Source organism: Cricetulus griseus, chromosome 3 (assembly GCF_003668045.3).
Source record: "Cricetulus griseus strain 17A/GY chromosome 3, alternate assembly CriGri-PICRH-1.0, whole genome shotgun sequence".
Classification (NCBI taxonomy): Eukaryota; Metazoa; Chordata; class Mammalia; order Rodentia; family Cricetidae; genus Cricetulus; species Cricetulus griseus.
In genome coordinates, this window is record NC_048596.1 from 266,623,038 (window position 1) to 266,641,963 (window position 18,926).

General features: G+C 45.4%; 1 protein-coding gene across 7 annotated transcripts in view; it reads right to left on the reverse strand.

The window, feature by feature from the left end:
* The window catches only part of Kif13a (kinesin family member 13A), a 189,044-nt gene extending 170,371 nt beyond the window's left edge, over positions 1-18,673 (reverse strand). For 4 of the 7 annotated variants that reach the window (XM_035442953.1, XM_035442951.1, XM_035442952.1 and 1 more), the window contains exons 1-2: positions 18,257-18,673; positions 17,900-17,990 (exon numbers count right to left, since the gene is read on the reverse strand). Coding sequence is in view for 3 of the 7 variants with exons in the window: in XM_027409996.2 (XP_027265797.1) it covers positions 17,900-17,990; positions 18,257-18,311 (146 nt within the window). In the remaining 4 variants the exon portion in view is untranslated. The remainder of the gene's footprint in view (positions 1-17,899; positions 17,991-18,256) is intronic. The other 3 variants (XM_027409999.1, XM_027409998.2, XM_027409996.2) reach the window with 2 other exon arrangements.
* Between the last annotated feature and the right edge of the window lie 253 nt (positions 18,674-18,926).

An 18,926-nucleotide genomic window follows, 5' to 3' on the forward strand; every position in this document is an offset into this window, starting at 1 on the left:
CTGTGAAATCAGGAACCCTTTACAGTGTGAAACTCTTGCCAAACACTGGGTGACCTTTGGGCTGGAATAACCATCATTTATGTCATGGAGTGTTAAGCGGTGTCAGCCTCTGCCTGTCACCCAAGTGGTGACTGTCAATGGCATAACGCTCTAAAGCTATATTTGCACTGCCACGTTCCAGCTAGCTCAGTGGTGGGGCACTTGCCAAGCGTGCACACAGCCCTGGAGCCAATCCCCAGCACAGCCTAAGGAAGCTACCAGCCTTCCATACTGCTATGATCCCCAAAGCCACAAACAGCACAGAGCCCGTTATTATGTAATAATCCAATGCAGAAATTAGAGGCTTCCAAAGGTCCACACTCCAAGCCACAAGTGACATGACAGACAGTCTGAGAATCACTCCACCTCAAACCTGTGGTCCTAGGCACAGAATTTGTAAGGCTGACCGTACTCCATCTCACAGCATCTAGAAAAGGCACCTGCCATATACACACACGTACCAACTGCTAGGAGAAAGGAAAGCAGTGGTGATTCGGCCTGCCAGGGACTCTAGGAGGGGATTCTTCTCTCATAGAGCGGCCTATTGTCTTTTATTCAAAGACAACAGGGGTTGGCCACGCGGCTGGAGGGGGCCACGTAATGCTAGAGTGATGGATTTTCAGTGGCTCTATCAATCTGCTCAGTAGTCCCACGTAGCCTACTGGTGACCTGACTAGAAGGAACTTAGCAAATAAGAGGCCTGGGGAGGGGTTCTGCATCACTAACCTTCATGAGCACAGTTATCCAAGATCTAAATGTGTTATGTCAGAGATTACAGTTTGATTAATTAAAAAAAAGTCATTGAAGCAGACAAACTGCACGAGACATAGATGCTATCAGACTCATTTCTTTCCACACCACCATCAGAATCTGGCCGCGCAAACATACGCATGCATTCTGTGTCGTGCTTGAAATGGTCTCTGACAGACTGCTCAGCTGCTAATTAGTAAGGATAACTGGACAAGTCCAAGGCTTTCTCTTTCTGATCTGAAACCCAAGGTGACCTAAGGCCTACTGCAGACGCCTTACCCTGTTAAATGCAGGACCAGACACAATCAAACCTCAGCTCCCAGAGCCCAGCCTGCTATCGCCTGTGGATGGCAGCTTTGAAGACCCGCTGGAAAATCAACATCATCAAGGCCCAAGCCTCTTCCCTCTTAATTATTCTTCCTTCCATGTTCTGCCTTCTGCCCTCGGTCCAGATTCCCCATCATTTTGCCCCTTCTCTCTCTGACTGAGCTGCCCCTCCTCAGACCTTGGAAGCAAAGAAATAACCTGATGTGAAAATCACGGCAGGAACCTGGAGGCAGGAACTGAATGTGAGGCCATGGAGGAGCAGTGCTTACTGGCTTGCTCCTCAAGGCTTGCTCAACCTGCTTTCTTACACAACCCAGGACCACTTGTCCAAGGGTGGTACCTCCCCCAGTAGGCTGGACCCTCCCACATCAATCATTAATCAAGAAAATGCCCCCACAGACTTGCCTTCAGGCCAATCTGAAGGAGGCATCTTCTCAGCTGAGGGTCCCTCTTCCCAGATAACCCCAGCTTGTGTCAAGTTGGAAAAAAACAAAAACAAAAAAAACCAACTAGCCAGTATACCTGTGCTCTTCATTTACAAAACCACAAAGCCTGAAAGCAGCCAAGATGCCCACATGGCAGAGAGAGAGGGAGGCCCTAGCACGCATGTATAGAGAACTTTGCACACCAGACAGGCTGTGGTGCATCCAAATTTCCCCTCCACCTTCTTGGTGCAGCCCCAGCTTCAGTCTTTTTGCTCACACTTTCCCTCAACAAGACGTGCTTCTGGCGGCATTCACATGCAGATTGTAGCTACAAATTCACAACCTGAATGAATGATTGCCAACGGCCTGAGAGACAAGGAGAACCCCAAAACAAGCAAGGTCCCTCTCCACAAACACATTGTGCCAGTCGGGAGGGAGGGAGGGAGGGAGCGGTGTGCTCGGTATCCTATCAGTTGAGAAGGGGGATGTGCCTGATCACAGACCAGACAGAAGTCCTTAAAATGCAGGCTGTAGGCTAAGAAGAAGGCATAGTGGCTAAGCACACTGGCCACTAACAACCACCTGGAATTCCAGTTCCAGGGGGGACCCAATGCCCCTATCCTCACAGGTATCAGCACTCAGTCAGTGGACTTCTGTACACATATACATAATTAAAAATAATAAAACGATTCTTAATTAAAAATAATAAAACAAACAAATGCATCCTTTGTCTAAATAAAAAGCCATCAGAAAACTGCAAGACTTATGGACAAAATTGTGAGACTCTCTTTATTTACCCTAACCCTTATTTTGAGGCCCATACAGCAGAGTCTCACCGTGTGGCCTAAGCTGGCCCTGAGTTGGCAGCAACTTCCCTGCCTTAGTTTCCCCAGTGCAGATTACAGGAGTGGGGCATACCACACTTCACTGTACAACCCCCCTATCTCTTATTGTTATTTTTAGATACTAGAGAAGAACTTTCTTTCTTAACCCTGAAATGAATAAGAAGCCACAGGCAAAGCAAAGCTAGGTTTAGTGACCCTCACATGTCCCAGGGTAGTAAAAATAAAGCTGTCAACACTTAGCATGCTTCACGGGCCTGACTCACAGCCCTCTATTGTCTAGACTTTCATTACCCCACTGAGGCTCCGAGGCACTGAGACTCAAGTTAAGGTTCTGTCATGGAACCTTAGAAAGTGATAGAAACAGGCTCATCGAAGCAGCCTGTCTGCCAAGTCTATACTCCTGGACCCAGATGAATCCGACCTGCCTCCAGTTGCTTGTGGCAAGGACAACGGAACATGGCTCGGAACAGGAAAGTTGCTCTTTCTGTATCAGTATTTTTTTTTTTATAATTATCGTGTGGTTGTCAGGGGTTAAATCTGTAGATGACAGCCTTGCCACACAATGACAAAAGCTTGGACATACCTCCAGAGTCTAGGCTAACATGCAACTGCGTCACACACACCTGAAGGCATTGCATAAGGCCGATCTTACATCCCACTGATCTCTATGCTGCAAAAGACAAACAAGAAGTTTCTCTTCATCCAGGGTAAAAGCCGTGGCTTCGATGCAGATTAAGTGGCTCTAATTTGAACAGCTGAAATCCAAATATTCCAAAACATAAAACTTGAGGGTGGCCATGTCCCAAATAGAAAATTCCACACCTCACCTCACCTCACCTCATGAGACAGGTCACAGGCAAATCACGTGTGCAGGGAAAACGCTTCATGAAGTTAGCTGCAGGCTATGTGTATAAAGTGCAGAGAAACAAATGACTTTAGTGTCTGGACCTGGGCCTCATCCCAGGATGCCTCATTATGTGTACATAAATACTCTGCAGTTTGACAAAGTCACAGGCTGAAATACTTCTAGTCCCAAGCATTTTCAACGAGGGATGTTCAACCCGTCCATGGGTAGCTTACAATAATTTAAGTTTTTCAAATATGCTGCTTGGGGGCTGGAGAGAGGGAGGGCTCAGAGGTTGAGAGCACTGGCTGCTCTTCCAGAGGTCCTAAGTTCAATTCCCAGCACCCACATGGTGGCTCACAATTATCTATAACTCTAGTCCAGGGGGCCCAACACTGTCACACAGACACACATGCAGGCAAAACACCAATGCACATAATATTAAAAATAAATAAAATAATTTTTAAAAATTCTGCTTAGTCTAACTTTGCAAATGGTGGATTAGCTCAATACTTCAAATTACAAATAGAAAGACACAGCCTGCCATTTAGAGAATCAAAAGTCAATCACCACCAGGCCTGATGACCAGGCTTCAATCCCTCAGATGGAAAGAGAGAACTGTCACCCCCAGGCTGTCCTCTGACCTTGACCTGCATGAAGTGGAAAGCCACATACACACAAAAATAAACAAGTAAATGTAAAAGTTTAAAAGTTTAAAAGTTTAAAATTCAACACAGACCAGAATAAAGGTAACTCCATGGTCAACTTTATTTTTTAACCTAAGCTGGCCTCCAACTTCTGGGCTCCAGAAATCCTCCTGTCTCAGACTCCTGAGTAGCTGGGACTACAAACACTTGCTACCACACCAAACTTGTCAGTTTTTGAAGGGGGTGAACTCCAAAAACAGTATGGCCGGAAAGACCCAGAGAATGCAAGAAACTCAAAACTCTTCTGATCAATAAAGTGGACATGAGGGAAACCAACTAAAGGCCACTGGCCAGGGCATCTAAGCTAATGTTCCCTTCAGTGTCCAGAAGAGGAGAAAATGAATGTGCAAATTTTTCAATAAAGGGAGCCAGGCATAGTGGCGAATAATTTTAATGCCAGTACTTGGGAGGCAGAGGCAAAGGATCTCTGAGTTCAAGGCCAGCCTTGTCTATACATTGAAGTTCCAGGACTGCCAGGACTATTCAGAGAGACCTGGTCTCAAAACATCAAAAATAAAAAAAAAAAAACTTTTAAAATTCAATAAAAGTAGCCGGTGGTAGTGGGGCATGCCTTTAATCCCAGCACTCGGGAGGCAGAGACAGGCAGATCTAAGTGAGTTCGAGGCCAGAATGGTCTACAGAGTGAGAGTCAGGATAGGCTCCAAAGCTACACAAAGAAACCCTGTCTGGAAAAACAAACAAAACAAAACAAAATAATTCAATGAAAGTAAACTTGGCTAATGATAAATTCCCCTGGTATTAAGCTACCCTCGGTACGTGAGGTATCAAGACAAGTGGCACTTTTGCCTTAATGCTGCTCATTGGGAACAGCTGAAGGGAAGCCAGAAACTACATTTTATTTCTAGTGGTTTTGGGTTGTTTTTTGTTTTGTTTTAATTCTCAGGTCTGAAAACCTAGGCTAGCTCTGGCTGTCAGGCTTGGGGGAGAAAATAACTAGGTAATGAGAACATGGCTGGAGAGTGCTAAAAAGAAAAACACTATTTAGGATAACAGTAGACCAGCAATTCTGGAAAATCCATCCCCACTGTGTAACTCATTTCGAAAGTGTAGACTGGTGAATACTAACTGACCTGACCTTCGAAGCCAGCAATACTTGCAGGCCCCAACACAACTTGAAAAAAGCAAGCACTACCATACGAAAGTTTTCTATTTGCTCTCTCTCTGAAACTCTACATCAAAACTTCAGGTGTCTAAACTGTATCCACGCATGCTGCTCAACCCAACACCACTATCTTGATAAGCCCTCCCTTCCACCACCCTCCCGACTCTCTCTGTGTAGTGATATATTATTTATAATTTATTAAAGCTTGCCTGAGGGTACAGAAAGCAAAGCTAGCCACACTAGTTAGCTACAGAAGCCAGGCGGTGGTGATACATACCTTTAATACTAGGACTCGGGAGCAAGGCAGATTGATTTGAGTCCAAGACCACCCTGGGCTACCGGAGAGTGAATCAGAGCTCACGCCTTTAATCCCAGGATTTGAGAGATATAAAAGGTAGAGGCATTCAATCTGAGAGTTAGTCTCTAGGTACTCGGAGGAGAGCATAGCAGTCTGAGTGAATCTGAGGAGCAGTGAAGTCAGGAGAGTCTGAGGATTGCCCCGAGCTGAGGTAGAAGTAAGAGCTAGTGGCCAGCTGCTTTGCTTTTCTGATCTTCGGCTTGAAGCTTGAACCCCAATATCAGTCTCTGGGTTTTTTATTTTTCGTGTTACACCTTTTGAAAGCAATGGCCTCAATAGGAGGAATTTCTCAGGACCTTCCTCAATGTCAACAACATTACCACACAATCATTCCATCTTTCCATTCCAATTTGTACCGTGAGTCGTCCCGCGCTCCATTTAGCTACATAAATAGAGGTGGTTAAAAGTAGAGGATATAAAAGGAAGACAACACCCAAACCCTAGTCCATTAGAGCCTCCCATCACAACTTCAGATTCAGTGTTTTTAAATTTATGTATATATGCTGTTGCGTATCTGTGTGTATATGAGCATGTCTGCAGAGGTGTCTGTAGAGGCCAAAAGAGGGTGTCAAGAGGGTGTCACTTAGAGCTAAAGTCACAAGTAGTTGTGAACCGTCCAGATCGCATGCAGGGAATGAAACTCTAGTCTTCTTTTTTAATTTTTAGTTTACTTTTAAAAGATTTACTTTTATTATTTTTAGTTATTATGTACATGTGCACGCACACCTGTGTGGGGGTATGATCATGTGTGTAGGTCCCCGAGGAGTCAGAGGTATGCGACTTCCCTGGAGACAGAGTTCCAGGTGGTTGTGAGCTGCCTGAACTCTACAGGCAAAACCAAACTTGGATCATCTGGAAGATCAGGACATTTTCTTCACTGCTGACACCACTTCAGCCCCTACTATTTTTAGTTTTATGTACACGTGAGCATATGCCATGTGTATGTGGTTTCCCAAGAGGGCCAGAAGACAGCCTCGACCCCTTGGAAATGGAGCAATAGGTGATTGTGAGCCACCCAACGTGGGTGCTCTGGACGAATTAGCAAGTGTTCATAACTACTGAGCTGGCTCTGCGGCCCTCACCTACAGATCTTTAAACATTCTCCTTGGCGCTGAGGGAAGAGCATCAATTGTGAACTGTTTCACTAAACTCCAGATTAGAATGCAGTGTTTTTAAAGACTTGATTACCTTTTTTCAACCAACTACATGAACCTCTGTGGATGCACCCAGAGCTAGCTCCGGATAAATCTGTTGGTAAAAGTATCCAAAACAGAAGCCCTACATAGTTCACCAGCATTCACCTGCCCTGCTTTTCCTCTGAGTCTCCCAGCTTGAGGGAGGGGAATGTCTGTGGTCACTGGTTAAGGGTGTATGTCTAGGGAGTGTCTCCCAGAGCCAGCACAAAAATCCAGCTGAAAAGGGCAAAGCTTCCCTTTCCTTGGAAGCTTCCTTCCACTTCCAAAAAATAAAAAAATAAAAATAAGAAACCCAGAAAGGCCCAGAACTTGCTTCCTCCCTCACAAAACGCCTTCCTTGAGCAGAAAAGCTCCTGGTACCTACAGACTTATAAGGGCAACAGGGAAACAAACCCTCCATCCTGCTTCCAAAAGAGAGAAGACAAAGGCCTCTCATTCCAGCTCTCAGGAAGTAGAGGCAAAAAATAGGCTCTGAAGTTTAAGACATCCTTGACCACATAGAGAACTCAAGGCTACCTCTGGCTATGTGAGACCCTGTCCAAAACAAACAAAAAAGGGTAGAAGCATACACACACACACACACACACACACACACACACACACACACACACACACACACACACCCCTGTACAAATTAGAAGGTTCAAATCAAATGGTTTTTATAATGTCCCTATAGGCACACAGGAAAGTCACCTTTCTAGCCAAGAAAGGAACAGAGTATCTGCAAGCACCCCAGGCCCCCAGCCAGCTAGTTGATAAAAACCTCGGTGTCTGGAGCTAGCAGCTGTTTTATTTCACTTGACACCTTCAAGCCTCAGCTACTGCAGACCAACTGAGCCTCCCTGTCCTCCTCAGGATCCCTAACCCCCCAGCAAGACGGAGATGTAAATTAAAAGGCAGCCCATTCCAACCACTGTGTCTGCTGCCTACTTTGTCTGAGTTGGTTCTGAATTTAAGTATTGTACACGGAAAAATCTGGATGTTAGAACTTGAAAAACAACAAAAATGACCTTACAGATGATCTAGTCCAGATTTCAACTGTACCAATGAAGGAACTTCAAGGCAACAGTGGCCCATCAGTGGCTAGCTCAGAGATACAGGCCCTATCAGCAGCAGTACTAGGCAGCACCCAGAATTCTCATGTCACCACAGTGCAGATCTGACCATGGTCCCCCGCTGGAAACACCAGAGAAGACCTGAAGCAGGGAACTTGAGCCCTCAAGTTTGAACCTGGAAAAAGAACCTGCGTCCCCCAACAAGTCAGCATCCAGCAGGTTCACAGAACCCAGGAGACTTCACTGACTCCTTCTCACTTCTCCCCAACTCAAGTAAAATGGACACTGAAGGTTTGTGGCTGGAGAGCCTTTGGGTTGTAAAACTGGGCTTAAAGCTTGGCTTGTTAAGCTAGACTAATAGTTTACAAAAGCAGCTACTCATGAGAAGCAAGTGTCAAGCTAGTGAGGTAAGGGAAGTGTGATTTAATTAGGGTTTTGATTAAAGACAGTTGTTGATGCAATTAACTCTCTTAGACAGTCAACTAGTTGAGCTTGGATGGCCACTTCCCAGACACAGTAACACAGACAAGGATGACATCTACTCTGCCCTTTCCAATTCCTGAACTACAGAATTCGTGGACACAACAGCATGGCTGGTTCAGCCTTTTAGAAAGAGGTTTGTTAAACAAAAAGTCACTAGAATACCTGGAAAGCCCTTTTACAAGTATCCAGAGTAAATTATTGCTCATTGTTCTGGCTAGTTTTATACCAACTTGACACAAGCTGGAGTCATCTGAGAGGAGGGAAGTCAACTGGGAAAATCTTCCATTAAGATTGGGCCAGGCTGTAGGCAAGCCATAATGTACGTTCTTAATTATTGACTGATTGATGTGGGAGGGCTCAGCTCCTTGTGGGTGGGCTGGTGGTCCCAGGTTGTATAAGCAATCAGGCTGAGCAAGCCATGAAGAGCAAGTCAGTAAGCAGCATCCCCTCCATGGCCTCTGCATCAGCTCCTGCCTCCAAGTTCCTGCCCTGACTGCCTGGGATGATGAAGAGTAAGAGAAATAAACCCATTTCCTCCCCAAGTTGCTTTTGGTCATGGAGTTTCATCACAGCCATAGTAACCCTAACTAAGACACTCAGTGTAGCCAGAATCTCAGAAGGTAGGACAGGCATCCATTTGTAAGCATCCCAGGGTTTAATGTGCACTCACTGTTAAGAACCATTGTCTTGGAGTTAGAGAAATGGCTTGGCTGTTAAAAGCACTGGCTGCTTTTCTAGACAACCCGGGTTTGATTCCCAGCATTCACATGGTGGCTCACAAATGCCTCTAACTCCACTTCTAGGGGATCTGAAGGCCTCTTCTGGCATTCTTGAATACTCATGCTCATGTTACACACCGCACATACATGCAGGCAAAACTCCCACACACATAAAGTAAAAATTATATTTAAAAAATTCTCTTAAATCTACACTGCCAAGTGCAGTACCCACATGCTACACATAGATGCTTAAACTCACAAAAATTAAACCAAGTTTAAAAGTTCAGTTCCTCAGTTACACTAACCACATCTCAGGGGCTTAATAATCACGAAAGTCTAGTGGACAGTGGGGATATAGAACATTTCTGTCATCCAGAAAATTCCATTAAGCAGTGCTTTAAGAGATTTTATGGGGTGTTTTGGTTATTTTTTTTCCTTTAACCACCATTCCTTAAAGCAAGGTTCAGAACAAGCATCGAGCATCGGGGTCACCTGGGAACTAGTCAAAAATACGGATCTTCAAGTGGACTGATTCAGAACACTTTGGCGACTTGATGAACATTCAAGTTTTGGAGTTAGACAGGAAGCAGATGTTGCAGAAGCTGGCTTTCTGGTTTTTCCATGCATTCTCTCATCTGTGGCTTCATTATAGCAAAAGAGAATTGTGTGTGATATATCATGTCTGAGACAGATATTTGTGTTAGCAAGCTTGAAGAAAGTGTGTGTTTCACATGAGTGCAGGGGGCTAAGGAGGCCAGAAAAAGGCATCAGATGCTTTGGAACTGGTGCTACAGGGAGTTATGAGCTGCCATGTTGCTGCTGGAAACCAAACCCAGGTCCTCTGCAAGAGCAATAAGTGCTCTTCAGCCCTGAGGCACCTCTCCAGTCCCCATGCCATCTCTCCTGCCCCCGTGCTTTTCAGTTAAGTAAAGAAGTTACTGTTCTTTAGACAATCACTAAGAAAAACAACAATAAGCTCTAAAAATAAGGAAATGACTAAAAAGAATAAAATGCAACAAACTATTTGATTATTAAAATTAAAACTGTGAAAGCCATGTAGCATGGCAAAGTACAAATGTAAGAAAAGTTTATCACAAAATTGTAACTGAAAATATTCGTGTTACAGAAGCAAGGATAAAGGCAGAATGACTGGTTTGTTAGGATTGAAAGACTGAAGCAACTCTGTAGAAACACACAAGTGTGCTTTACTGTGTAAAGCCACGGTAAGGATGGTCTGGAAAATAATTCCACTTTATCAATGACTGACAAACCATGGTAACTGGTATCATCCCTGGAGACAATCAAGAAGGGGATTGGACTGTTAACTCAGCTTCTCCCACTCTGATGTGACTGGAGGAAGTCAGCCACTAAGAGGCCAATACTGGAGACATAGGAGTGGACAAGAAGGAATCAGGTTTAGCAACATAAGGGTTAACATTGAGAAGAAAGGAGTTCAGTGTGAGAGCTCCATCTTGGGGGACAGATGGGGCAGAAAGGGCTCTTGTGGCCAGAGAAAGAAGAAGCAGGGCAGGAAGGATACAAATTGCAATTCACTCATGGAGATTTAGGAAGTGGTGCCTGGCCAGTGGAAGTAAGGTGGCTACGGGGTGGACCTCTGAAGTCACAGCCCAGGCCCTAGCGCCTGCTGCACTCTGGCATACATTCCTGTTCTCGGGATCTCTGCCATGCCTGCCCTGCCACATGGACTGAAACCTTCCGAAACTGTTGCACAATATAAACACTTTCTCTCTTCCGTTGTTTCTGCCAGGTATTTTGTTCATAGCAACTGCACAAAAGTGGTTAACACGGTGCTTGGATCAGTGAGCTCTCAGGATCTTTAGCCTGAATTGGTGATGTTGAGCACCATTCAGAGGCCACTGTTTGGGAGACTTAAGTTGGTCTGAAGGAATGAGGCTTATTTCAAGGCTGGCAATCCTGCCCTGAGTTCTGTGACTCTGAAGAAAGAGTTAGCTATTAACGTTTTGACCGTTTAGGTGGGGCTTCTATTTAGAACTTAAAATTGAGGGTGCTGGGCCAACAAGGACAGAAGGATTAGGGAGAGATGACAGCTTCCAAGAAGGACAAAAGGACTCTCAGAGACTCCAAAGAGAAATACCAGTCCTGAGTGTCTACACTGACCACCCTACTTTCCCTGAGAGTCTACACTGACCACCCCACTTTCCCTTCTGAACCTTAAATCAACAAATCCAAGACTTAACTACTTTCTCCAAATGAAATTTTAGAGAAAGATATGAAAACCTGACTCTGTGTGTGCAACTATCTTGGGTGGTAATGCCATTTAAGCTAATTTCCAAAGAGGAATCTCTTTTCATATTTTTCCAGTGTAAATTTCCTGAAAGATTTTATATTGTGGTCTTCTTTTAAAGACCACTGATGAATCTCACAGGTCAACCCATTTGTTATTTATTTAAATTTATTCTTAAATTTATTTTTTAGAAAGGTTCTTGTGTAACCCAGGATGCATAGGGAAGGATGGCTTTAAACCTCTAATCCTCCTGCCTCCACCTCTAGAGCCCTGGGATTATAGGCATGTACTGCCACTCCTAGCTAAGTCAACTCTTGATTGTTTAAAGATGTTTGCATATAAACTTTAGCACCACTTCCTTATGGACTGCTCTGCTGTCAGCTCTAGTTAATTTCTCACACTGTTGAGATACAAAGCCATCTGAGTGTTTCTGTGTGTCCTGGCGATTCCTCAGCTAGTCCGTTTCCTTTGCAGAGAATGTTCTGGAAGCAGCTTTAAATTCTAAACACATAAAGAGCATCTCTGCTATGGCTCCCAGGAAGGATCTTGGGAAAGGCAACTTTGGTTGCATAAATCTGGAAAACCCTGATGTCTCTGGGGCGCCTACTATTAGAGTTAACCAATTACCGTAAATTTTCTTCAATATGTGAGTACATGGCATGTGAAATTTTTACTGATAGTTGAAAACAATCAAAGTTTCCAATTTATCTCTCCATTTTGCCAAAACAGCTGACTGGTACAACAGTACACTGGCCAGCCTGGTGTCACTCTGATTATCTTATTATCTAGTTATCTTGGGCACACATCTCTTAAATTAACAAGGATAAAACAATATCTTAATGAAATTTTTTGCAACAGTAATACAAAAACATGATGAAAAGGGGGTTTTCTTGCCTAGCATTTTGTCCTAAGCACAAGTCATGGTGCTCATGGATGGGAGTGACTGGAAGCTATGCACGGCAGCTGCCTCGCTCACCTGCAGTCTTTACCTATGCACTTACTTAAGTAGAAAGGGGGCTAGGCAAAGCTTTGACAGTAAATAATCACACCAGCAGAGAGAACTTACCAAAGGCTTTCTGTGTGCTGGGAAGGAAGAAGGTGAGCACTAAAAACAAAGACAAAGGCTACCTTGTCTCACAGACCCCAGAGTCTAGATGAGGAAAGGCTGCATACCTAAGATGTCTTTGACATAAGGGACCAAAACAAACAAAATGATGCACATTGGAGGAGGTGGGCAAAGAAAATGATCATTGGCATCCTCAGACAGAGAAACACCACGAAGCAAACAAGATGCTATTTTAGAAAATAGAACAAATAGATCTTGGAAATTAAATATGGAATGGCAGGGAAAAAAAAAAAAAGAGTGTAAGTTTTGGAAGACAAGCAGAAGACATCTCTCAGAAGGCAGTCTGTGCAACAGTCTCAGCATTCTGGATGCAGGAGGAGCATGAGTTCAAAGCCACCTGGGCTGCACAGTGAGTTCCAAGCCAGCCTGGGCTACTCAGCAAGGCCATCTCAGATAGACAGACAGACAGACAGACAGACAGACAGACAGACAGACAAAGATCAGAGTTCACAATCTTACTAAACCTGTGTTTTATTTTGTTTCTTCAAGTTAGACATTCATAACTTGCCAAAAGCTCAGAAAGTTGAGACCACAGTTAAATGGGTTAGAACAAAAAACAAGATGGTCATTGCACATTTTTAAGAATGTCCAATGGCATTGGTGGCACATGCCTTTGGATCTCTGTGAATTCGAGGCCAGCCTGGCTTACAGAGCGTGTTTCCAGGACATCCTCCAAAGCAATACAGAGAAAACCTGTCTCAAAAAAAAAAAAAAAAAAAAAAAAAAAAAAGGAAGAAAGAAAAAGAAAGAAAGAAAGAAAGAAAGAAAGAAAGAAAGAAAGAAGAACATCTTTATACCAGCCCTTATGATACATTCATACATACAGGCTCAAAATATAAACTCTAGTCTGAAGTGTGGGCTTCGCCACAATAAAATTTGGGAGGGAGCAGTATTAGGGATTGAACCAATTTGTGGCTTCACAAATGCTAAGCAAGTGCTCCATCCCTGGGCCATATCTCCAGCCACTATTCTGGTTGTTTTTTAAGGCAGTCTCCCTTCAGATCAGGCTGGCAGGGAACTAACTCACTCTGAAATCCCCAACCTCTACTTTGGCCTCTGAGGTGCTGGAATCACAGTTAAGAACCACCACTCCCAATTCCCCTCAAATAATTTTTAAATCACTTTATGCCAGATGATAATTGCTTTTAGTCTACTTTTTCAAAGTGAGATTTCAATGAACCTTTATTTTAAAACAAATTAGACAGGTTGACAGCTAATGTAAATATTTCATTGTCATTCTCCTTCAAACTCCAATATCATGCAAGAAAAATGAGCCCTCCTGTATTAGCAACACCTAAATTTATCTTGTACTCATATAGCCAACTCTGTAATAAAGCCAAAGAGAGGAGTAACAACACAAAATAGACAAGAATTCAGGTTCTCCAAACGACTTCATGATGTGAAATGCTGCTGACTCTTAGGGATCTGTCTTGCTAATTTTGTATGACTGTCAGTAATACTTAAAATTTTTTGAACAGAGGAACCATTCTGGAAACATCCATCACATGATGACATGATGTGTGAACTGGAACCAGAACACACACTGTAGTTGGCTAAGTAGCATTCGTACATTTGCCGTGGTCCACTGTGTACCTTGCAATATGGAAAGAATGGGTAGGAAATGAACAATTTTGAGGCTCCCTTACTAACAGCCTATATTCTATCCTACCCAGTTTGTCTTTTTTTTTGGACAGGATCTCACCATTAGCCCTTGCCAGCCTAGAACTCACTATATAAACCAGGCTAGCCTCAGACTCACAAAGATCTCCCTGCCTCTGCTTCCCAAGAGCTGGGATTAAAGTCCCAGTCAGAATGCCCTTTTCCCTCTCAGCTAGAAATAGATGGGAAATTCACTACGACGCTTTACTCCCAATTTACTGACATAAAATTATAACATCCTAAGAAATGTGCTTTGTTATATTATTTTGCTGATAGCCGTAGAATCAGGTCCATATCCTAAAGACTTGTATCTTTAAAAACTACTATTATCATCCAGGTTAGATGTAAAAACAAATGAGTCTTCCTATACTGATATTAAAAGATATCGTCAAAATATTTATTTACATATAGATAAGCAAGATACGTGCTTCTGTGTGTATGTACTGATATATTCCTACACTTTCATAGTCATAAATAAATGAGAAAAGAGCCAGGCATGGTGGCACAGGCGTGTAATCCAGCCCTTGGAAAACGAAGAGGACCCAGAGAGCAAGGACAGCCTCCACTGCTTAGCACGTTCAAGGCTAGCATGAGCTACTTGAGACAATGCCTCATACAAACCAAAATGCAGAAAATAAAATAACGAGGGCAAAAGGATGGATGGGAGGGTAGGGATGATGCCAACAAAGCTGAGGAGTAGATTCTGTGTGTATATTTCACCCATATGGTGATGGCAAACCGGGGGTTCTCACTCAATCCCCACCCAAGGCAAATTGCCTGGCCTGTGCATCCCACTCTTGGCCCCACATTCCTACACAGAAAACTGCCCAGAAGCAATCTGCGGTGGGAAGGCTTCCACTTTCCTTAATAAAGGACTTTGGCCTCATCTTGCAAAGTGAACCTACATAAGAGTAGCCTGATGCCAGCTGCCTCAGCAGGCTGCCCACCCTGGGTGGCAACTATAGCCCTTGTCGTACGGCAGCTGCTATGTGTCAGGTGCTGTGTGGGGACTTGGGTACAAGGAGAACCAGTGCAAGGTACCTGCCTCCAGGGAGTGCACAGCCTCCAGTAAGTGGGGAACTGACAAATAACATGGTGTACACGAAGGCAAAGCACACAATTCTGCAATTACCACAGTGCATTTAAAGTATTTCTTCTTTCTTTCCACGACTCTCAACGGTGAAGGCCCTGGCATAAGTATGGATCTGCAGTTGTCTTTGCTTCCCCTGGGCCAAGCCTGGTACTAGGAGGAACTTTGTATGTGTGTCCCTCATAGAACCCACCCGAGTCTTGGCACTGTAGCTAGATGAATGGTTTGAAAAACCAGCTAGGAACCTGGACCTAGGCAGGGTTATAATGCTGGAATTGCAACAGCAAAACAAACATTAGCCTGAGAAGTCCTCTGATCTTTTGGTCTCTGCTAATGCAGGCCCATAAAAGAAAGGTATGAAAGTGAGGCCTATTTACTTTCCTAGAAGTCAATATATTTATTCTCCCTTGTTATTCTTACTGGTAAAACTGAAAACTGACTCAGTACTCGGAGCCTCTATGAATGCATGGGCAATCTTTTGTAACTTCAGAAAAACACTCCTTGTCAGCCTGACAACAAACTGCCGATATTTATTGAAGGACTTCTTACATTGCAAACCTGGGAAGTCCCAGAAGATTTAATTACATTCTCAGTTCTCTACCCACTCACTCTTGTCGTGGCCTGAGCTCTAGGGGGGTGAGGGTGGGGTACGGCAGACCAGATTCGATTGACAGAAATGAATTGCAAATACACCATAAAGCACAGATGTGATTTCCACGCCACAGCCCAAGGGAGGAATTGTTTCTATTTTTAAATGCACTGTTGCTTTAAGAGGAAGTTCCTGAAAGAAACATGAAACCAGATGCAGAGTGGACATCAAAATGCACTTGGTGTCTTCATTCTGGCAAAGATAGTCATTCTGTTATCTCATCCCAGTAAGTACCTGGGCAGACCCAAAGACCACCACCTGCCACAGGAAAAGTCGGATCTGTCCTCCCCACAGTTCAGCGCAATTCTTACAGCTCCGGATAAAGTCTATCCGAATCAGCATGCCGATGGACAGATGCCCAGGTCACATTCCACAAGTCTTCACCTAAAAATCTAATACCAGGACCCTAAGAATGACCAAGTGGTATTTTAGCATTTACCACCAACTATCCAGAGTTATTAATTCTCTTCAAATCCCACAAAGCTAAACACACAAATGGTGAAGCTTCATTTCATTCACCAGTAGATAACAGTAGCATTCCTTAGGGGTTAAGAGCAGCAAGAAGAGCTGATGACAGTGGTTGGGGGCCCATTCCCAGCATGCATCTGGGCTCCAATCCCAGCACCTTGGAATGAATGGGTGACTGGACAAATGAATGAATGAATGAACACATTCACTCATTCACACACATACACACACAAACAAACACATACATGGTTAAAAACATTTAAAGAACAGGGATGAGTAAGTGGGTACCAAGCCATGAAGCAAAACTGAAGCTTTAGCTTCCTCCTAGGAACTAAAATAGTCCACCTGTTCCCCAGGCTGCCTTGAAGAACCAGAGCCAAAGAAACAGTCTTCTGAAATAATATAACAAGATCCAGTTTTGAAAAAATAATGATCTGATATGAGAGGCATCTATTAAATCTGTAAATAGTTTACTCAACAAATTTACTTATGCCCACCATAAAATATACCATCTACACTGCTATCCAATATGTCTAAATATACTGTAAAACATTTTAACGTGTCTAAAAATACTGTCCAAGGATACATCCATTACTATAAAAGTATTTGACACATCTTCAAAATAACTTAGTCATTAAATGTCACTATAAGAATCTTCTGGGAAAAGCAGAATGTTTGCAAAGTGAATGAAATGCACTAGGCTCGACACTAAAAGCAAAGAATCCCCAGTCTTCTCCCTCATAACAATCTTACCCCAAATTTAGCAAGGCTGGGCTGCAAAGGCGGCCGGATTATAGAAGAAAGCAGCTGCCTCCGTTAGCAATAAAGTAACAACCCCTACTTCACAGTCTGTCTTCAGGAAACTTCACTCATTATATAGCGCATCCATCAATCAACAGGTGATTTTCTGAGACAAACTCGTTTTCAAGCTGGATTTGAATCTCAGCTTTCTTTTCTATTTTTACTAGCTCCTACAATGCCATACTGAATGAATTCTAACCTATTTCTTCTCAGGGGCTTGCCAGAAAAAATGCCAAATATTCGCATTATTTTACGGCATTTTCCCATACCGTTGCACAGAACACAACAGAATTAATAAGGATCCCACAGTTACGACTTTTCAAATGCAAATGCCTTGCCATCTAGAAAATGCACACACCCCCCCCTTTTAGACATCCCCCATCCCAGTGTCTAAACAGCTCCAGATCAGGGCTCTATTTGTTTCCTTGAAAATCAAAAATATTCCCCGCATTACTTTCAGACATCATCTCAACTCACCACTTCCAATAACCCAAAATTACTTTAAAAGACCTAGCCTAGTACCAGGGCATTTGCTTTATCGGCTCCCTGCCCCATTTCACATACAACATCCCTAAGCAATTCTGCTAAAGGGGGCAAATGAGCCAGCGTAAGAATCGCGGGCGCTGGACTCCATCAATAAGGCCTTGGGTTGGTCATTTGCACGCTTCAGACACAGGTTTTCCTATCAGTAAAATGTGGCCTGAGCTACACATCTCCAGGGCTCCATTTGGTCCCTTCATGTTCTGGGAGTCTCAAGCCAGGAGTGCTGACTCTGGCCAGGGTTCCTTGCCTGGGGGACACCGCTCTGGATGCGAGGGGACAAGAAGAGGGGTTACACAGAGACCCTGCACTTGCAACCGCTTCTCATATGAGCGTGGGACAACTTGAAGCCACCCTTGCTAACAATGGGAAGGCGCACTCGGGTTTTCCTGGCTCAAACTTGGCAGGAGCCGGCGGGGTGGGATTTACCTTTCTCCCTGCTTGGTATTGGAAGGAGGAGGGTGCAGGACCGTCTGGTTCCCTTCCATCTCCACCACGCACTTGGTGTTCAGTTCCAGCTCTGAAAGCACAGGGTAGGGAGACGTTGCAAAGTGGAGCATCTGCGGCCGCAGCCGGCGCGCGTGGCTCAGTCCCGGCAAGCAAGGAGACGGCGCCCCGGGCACACAGTGGCCGCGGCCGGAGCCTGGGCGCCGCCTCCACCCGGGGCCACCCGGGTGTCCCCGACCCCAGGCGCCCAGCAGTTTGCAAAGTTGCCCTCCCTCGCCGCCCCTCTCCCAATCCTCGGTCGGAGCAGAAACGCAAAAGGAGCTGGGGAAAGCGGCTCACCTCTTCGGTTCATGGGCCGGACGCGGACGGCAACTTTTACCTTCGTATCCGACATGTTGGCGGCGCCCTGCTCCGCTCGACGCGGCCCCTTCAAGCGCCGCGCCGCCGCCGCCGCCGCAGCCGCAGCCGCGCGCCCCCCGAGCGCGGCCGCCGCCGCTCCGCCGAGAGCTCCGAGACGCAGCGCCGAGGCGCGCGGGCCATCCCGGGGGAGCGCGACGCGGGGCACGGCCGGACCGGGAGGGCGGCGCGGGGCGGGGCGCGGCGGCGGGAGGAGGCCGCGGGCCCAGGCGCCGCTCTAGCCGCTCGGGCCGGGCCGTGAGCGCAGCACCGCGGCCCCTCGCGGCCGCTGGGAGCCGGGCAGCGTCGCCATCTTCCGCTCCGGTGGCCGCGCCCGGGGTGTAAGGCCACTGCAAACGCGAGCTGAGAGCAGGGAACGGGCGTTTTACAAAGGCGATCGGCCCTGGGCTCCGGACGGTGGGAACCCGGGAAGAGGCGCTCTGCAAAGGCGATCGGCCCTGGGCCCCGGGCAGCTGGGACCCGGGAAGGGAAGCCCTGCAAAGGCGATCGGCCCTGGGCTCCCGGTATCTGGGACCCGGGGAAAGGCGTTTTACAAAGGCGATCGGCTCTGGGCTCCGGGCAGCAGGGACCCGGGAAGGGGAGCTTTGCAAAG